This window comes from Sphaerodactylus townsendi, linkage group LG06 (genome assembly GCF_021028975.2).
Source record: "Sphaerodactylus townsendi isolate TG3544 linkage group LG06, MPM_Stown_v2.3, whole genome shotgun sequence".
Classification (NCBI taxonomy): Eukaryota; Metazoa; Chordata; class Lepidosauria; order Squamata; family Sphaerodactylidae; genus Sphaerodactylus; species Sphaerodactylus townsendi.
In genome coordinates this window covers 69,893,497-69,898,858 of record NC_059430.1, presented here as the reverse complement: position 1 = coordinate 69,898,858, position 5,362 = coordinate 69,893,497, and the positions used below count along the sequence as shown (strand labels likewise).

General features: G+C 42.4%; 1 protein-coding gene across 5 annotated transcripts; it reads left to right on the top strand.

The window, feature by feature from the left end:
* The first annotated feature begins 227 nt into the window (after positions 1-227).
* Positions 228-5,141, top strand: GPR85 (G protein-coupled receptor 85). Of its 5 annotated transcripts, none has more exons than XM_048501164.1 (4): positions 228-589; positions 1,686-1,718; positions 2,187-2,229; positions 3,399-3,501. In XM_048501164.1, the coding sequence occupies exons 1-3, from the start codon at positions 257-259 to the stop codon at positions 2,202-2,204; spliced, it is 384 nt and encodes a 127-aa protein (XP_048357121.1). In that variant the 5' UTR covers positions 228-256; the 3' UTR covers positions 2,205-2,229; positions 3,399-3,501. The 5 variants fall into 5 exon arrangements, with proteins under 5 accessions (XP_048357121.1, XP_048357119.1, XP_048357120.1 ...); XM_048501162.1 differs by having other exon boundaries at positions 1,627-1,718; XM_048501163.1 differs by lacking the exon at positions 3,399-3,501 and having other exon boundaries at positions 2,187-2,367.
* The last annotated feature ends 221 nt before the right edge of the window (positions 5,142-5,362 follow it).

Genomic DNA, 5,362 nt, shown 5'->3' with positions numbered 1-5,362 from the left:
CATAAGCTAACCATGGGATAATTTGCCTGTCACGTGTATATGCCTTAATAAACATCCTTGATAACTGTTCCCTGCAGTTTTCTGCACCTTTGCGAAAAAGAAAACAATTGACGTTCGGCTGCAATCCCAGTCTACTTGCAGAAGCTCCCTTTCTGCCCTTGCCGGAGAGAATACCCACTGAATACAGTTCCGAAGGAGGGGAGCGCATCCGAGTCTTGTCCCTCCTCCCACCCCTATTCTGCCAAGTGCAATAACAATGCAGTCATCATCGAGAGGAAAAAAAGCGAGCGCGTGGAAAGCAGGCGAGCTGAGAAAGACAGCCTCGATGCTGCTGGGTCCCAGGCCGCCCTTTTGCTTGCTCCAGGGGCCACTCGCACACTCCTGGCTCCGCGCTGCCACAAAGGCAGGCTCCTCTTCTAGCCGGCTCTGGCTGGGGAGGTTGCCTGGCCCTCGCAGAGCCGGCGGCGGCGGCGGCTGCGTTACTGGGCGAGATTGTGCCGCTGCGACAGGAGAAGACGAGGCTAGGAACTCGAGGAGGCTGACTGAGCATGCGCCGGCGGAGCCCACTGACTACAGTGCCTCAGTCAAGGTAGCCAGAGAAATAAATAAATAAAGGCAGGGGGGGGGGGTTGCCATCAATTTATAGAAAGAAGCCGCTCTGATGAAGGGGGGGGGGCTCTCCAACGCCGACAGGTATGGAGGGAAAGACGTCTTCAGTGGGGGAGAAGGGGCTTGGATGCAGGGAGAGGCGAGACTGGGGAGATGGAAAGAGGTCCGCCAGTGCTATCCCCCACCTCGGGAGGGTTAAAATTATTATTCTTTTCCAAAAATAATAAGTTGCATAATGTTATCATGGTCTGGAGCAATATCTGCAAGGCGGGTCTCTTTTCTTTTTGCAAGTCCACCAAAATAAAATAAAACAATTTTAAAAATGGGGCTGCTTCCAAGGGGGCTTGCAACATAGAAAGCCAGTCTTTTCGGTCTGACTCGCATTTCTAGGTATGTGCATGCAAATGGAGGACTATTTTGTGGCTGGGTTTTCCCCCCGTCGTTGTTGGGTGCACACACACACACACACACACACACACACACGCACACAACAACGCTGTCATGATCTGATCCGGCTCTTGTTTACACAGTAGCAGCAGCAGCAGCAACCTAGACGTTCGGCTGCAATCCCGGTCCTAAAAGATAAGAATGGTGGCAGGGACTTCTGCTCGAAGCCATTGTGAAGATGGTGTGTAGTCCTGAGAAGGGGATGTCATAAGGAGAAACACTCCAGGGGAAGGTGCGAGCCTCTTGCCTGATCGTGCCGAGTGAAGCTCTCACCGCTCTAGATCCTTGAAAGCAGCCGAGTCTGGTTTATTTTCTTTGTTAGTGATGTTTGAAGGGGCAGCGTTAGGAGAAAACTCTTTATCCCAATAATAATAACAACAATCCTGTATTCTGTGTTAGTCCCAGCAGTGTCTGGGTGAGGGGATGTTATTCCTGGGTGTATTTCCCATTTGTAAAATTAGCTTGAGTTGCATTATGGTTTGTCTCTACCCTCACCAATGTTGCAATAGAAAGATAGGGCTGGCAACTGTTTTACATAGATTTCTTATTCCCCCACCCCCCACCCCCAAGTCAGGATTGGGGAAGAAGCCTGGTTCTCAGAAAGGAGGATTTCTGTTGTCTCTTTTCAGTCTGGAAGAACAAACAGGGATCAATATGGTTGGGTAAGTTGGGCTTTTAAAAAACATACATTCTGCAGGGTTTCTTTTGGATGTGTTCCATATCAACACAGCATCTGCCTCTGAAGCCACATCATATCAATGGGGTGGGGGAGTAGGCATCTTATCAGAGTGCTCAACAGTCTTCCTTTGGTGTTTTATTTTCTGAGGTTCCAGTTCTGGAATGATTAACGTAAGAATCAGGTTATTCCCAAAGCTTCAGAGGCAAGTACAGTACAATTATCTGTTCTTGCCAAGGATTTGATTGTAAACAAGATTGATCTGAGGGGTTCTGGGAAAAAATTAAAAACATTGCATAGTAAGTGTGCAGTTCTCACTGAATTTCCCTCAAATAAATAATAGTACTCTAACTTCCTCTGACTCTCCATAAATTATCATGTCAGTTAGCGCTTGCTTAGCATCATTTATGTGTTAACTTAGGGACTGATAGCTTGGTTTTTTCTTTTTTTCCAGATATTTTTGATGGCATGACAAATCAGCAAGAAGACACAAGGAGGTACTATGTAACTAGACACCAGATCAATTCTGCTTATGGAATACATTTTCAGTAAGATGTATGGATCTATTTTTCTCTTGTTCATATATATAGATCATGAGACTTGACTGAGGCAATATTCATAGCATCCATCTATCTATGGCGAACTACAGCCATGCAGCTGACAACATTTTACAAAATCTATCCCCTTTAACAGCATTTTTGAAACTGACTTCACTGGGTTTCATCATAGGAGTCAGTGTGGTGGGTAACCTCCTGATCTCCATTTTGCTAGTCAAAGATAAGACCTTGCATAGAGCACCCTACTACTTCCTGCTGGATCTTTGCTGCTCAGACATCCTCCGATCTGCCATTTGTTTCCCATTTGTTTTCACATCAGTGAAAAACGGCTCTTCTTGGACTTATGGGACTCTCACTTGTAAAGTGATTGCCTTCTTGGGGGTCCTATCCTGTTTTCATACTGCTTTCATGCTGTTCTGCATAAGTGTCACCAGATACTTAGCGATTGCTCACCACCGCTTTTATACAAAAAGACTGACCTTTTGGACTTGCTTGGCAGTTATTTGTATGGTGTGGACCCTATCCGTAGCGATGGCTTTCCCTCCTGTGTTGGATGTGGGAACCTACTCATTCATTCGGGAGGAAGACCAATGCACCTTTCAACATCGTTCATTCAGAGCCAATGATTCTCTGGGATTTATGTTGCTTCTCGCTCTTATCCTTCTAGCCACACAGCTTGTCTACCTCAAGCTGATCTTTTTTGTTCATGATCGTCGGAAAATGAAGCCAGTTCAGTTTGTGGCAGCGGTGAGCCAGAACTGGACGTTTCATGGTCCTGGAGCCAGTGGTCAAGCCGCTGCTAACTGGCTAGCTGGATTTGGAAGGGGTCCCACGCCACCTACCTTGCTTGGGATCAGGCAGAATGCCAACACCACAGGCAGGAGAAGGCTACTTGTCTTGGATGAGTTCAAAATGGAAAAGCGCATTAGTAGAATGTTCTATATCATGACATTCCTCTTTCTGACCTTGTGGGGTCCCTACTTGGTAGCCTGTTACTGGAGAGTTTTTGCAAGGGGGCCTGTGGTTCCAGGGGGATTTCTAACGGCAGCTGTTTGGATGAGTTTTGCCCAAGCTGGAATCAATCCTTTTGTCTGCATTTTCTCCAACAGGGAGCTGAGGCGCTGTTTCAGCACAACCCTTCTTTACTGCAGAAAATCCAGGTTACCAAGGGAACCTTACTGTGTTATATGAAGGAGCATCTGCAAATCTTTAGCCTTGTGAAAACACTACCCTTCTCTGCTAAGCAATGGTGGCCTGTTGTCATATCTTGAGAAGAAAAAGAAAATCAAGAATGGGATGTCAGCAGTTGTAAGGATTTGGGCAACAATGTTCTGCAGTCTTTGCAATAGCTCATCTCTTAATCCTATTTTAAAACCTAAACTTGTTCCTGCTGACCACTTATGAAGGTTTGTAACTAAAAGAATACAGGACTGAACCACTGCCCTAAAATGCTTTTTGATGTGGTTAAAACCTAGGGAATGATTCAGAGAGTAGCAGGTGCTAAATATACCAGCACTAAATGCTGTATATATCACTACGTAAAAGTAAGACCATCATAAAAAGATTAGTATTGGACATCTGAATCAGTTAAGTTTGACATGAGGTTAACGTGTTGATGAAACTAATTTTAGACACTGGATGATCTTTAAATCATTTCATACCATTATTGTTTTGCAAAGACTAATATTTGGGGACTGTGTTCAGGTCCTGTGACTGATGGGAGATGTGCCATGTAAGATTGAATTATCACCCCCACTCTATTTGCCTTGTGAGTTCTGGGGAGCATTCCAAAGCTGTGTTTTCTTCTTCTTCTTTGTTATTCCGATAAGACTTTTTTTCCCCTTGGAGTCCATTTCCCCCCCTCCCCTTTATTATTAAATAACTTTTTTTCTTTCAAAATTAAGAAAAAAAATACTGGCATTTAATTGTATTCTGTGCTTTATTTAATTTTTTTTAAAATTTGTTCTTCTGATTTGTTACACTACCTATTGGCTGCATTTATATTTTCAAAAGCTAGGTATCAGTCTGTTAGGCAACATCAATGAGATTATCCAATCATAACAACAGAATAATCATTACACAGAATAAACCACATGTTGCCTTAAAGGGTTATCTAGTATCTTCCATTTTGTTTAGCATTTTAGCAAATAAGCAAAAGAAAATGGAATCTGTCAACTCCAGTCTGTCAATCGGGAGTGCATGAAAGATCACTTAACCCTCCCACCCCCTTTCATTTTTATTCCCATGATTCTCCAAATCAGTATGCTCATCACTAGGATGATCTGATTTTTTCTCTCTCTAGGTGTGCTGCCCATTCTAGTTTGTTCTGATAAACACAGGCAGGCAGTGTATGTTTATATTTTAAGACAGCTGTCATGGGGAGAGACCGCAGCCTTAGTAAGATATCTTGCACAAATTTGTGAAGCATTTATTCTACTAAAGGCACAGTCTTGTTTATACTTTCTGCACATTTTGGTGTATTGGTTGTTTCCAATTATTTCAATTTTAACTTGTGAAAGCATATAATATGATTTCTAGTATTTTAGAAATACATTAGAGTCTGTGAGTCTTTCCTTCTTTAAGATACAGATGTGTGGATTTCAATATAAAGTTGCATTTGCCAAAATTTACCTGTGTAGCCTGTTAATTTTCTTGGAATAAATTTTTACATTTTTCCAGTTATAAAACAAACCCTTTATTATGATTATTATTAATATTATTTTGTTTAGTGAGCATGAATTATTGAGAATGTAGCCATTATGGATTATTATTCTTTGAAGTCACTGTATTCCCAAACTGTAAATGCATGAATGATGGGGCCACAGGATTGATAAATGATATTCTCGACAATAGCACTGTTGTGTAGTTTATCATAATTTCCCTGCTATCTATTTGAATATGTCAGTTATATTTAGAGATGCAATAGTTGACATTCATGTCACAGTATTGTTTTAAATGGAGCTGAAGAACACTATGATTCTAAAAAAAGAAACCCAAAGCAAAGGAGTTGCTCCCAATTAATATTGGTGTGCTCTCTTTTATCATATTTCTACAACTAGCAATTCCCCATTCA

Excerpts from the sequence above, each read along its gene's own strand:
- GPR85 (XM_048501160.1), top strand. The coding sequence starts at position 2,368 with ATGGCGAACTACAGCCATGCAGCTGACAACATTTTACAAAATCTATCC.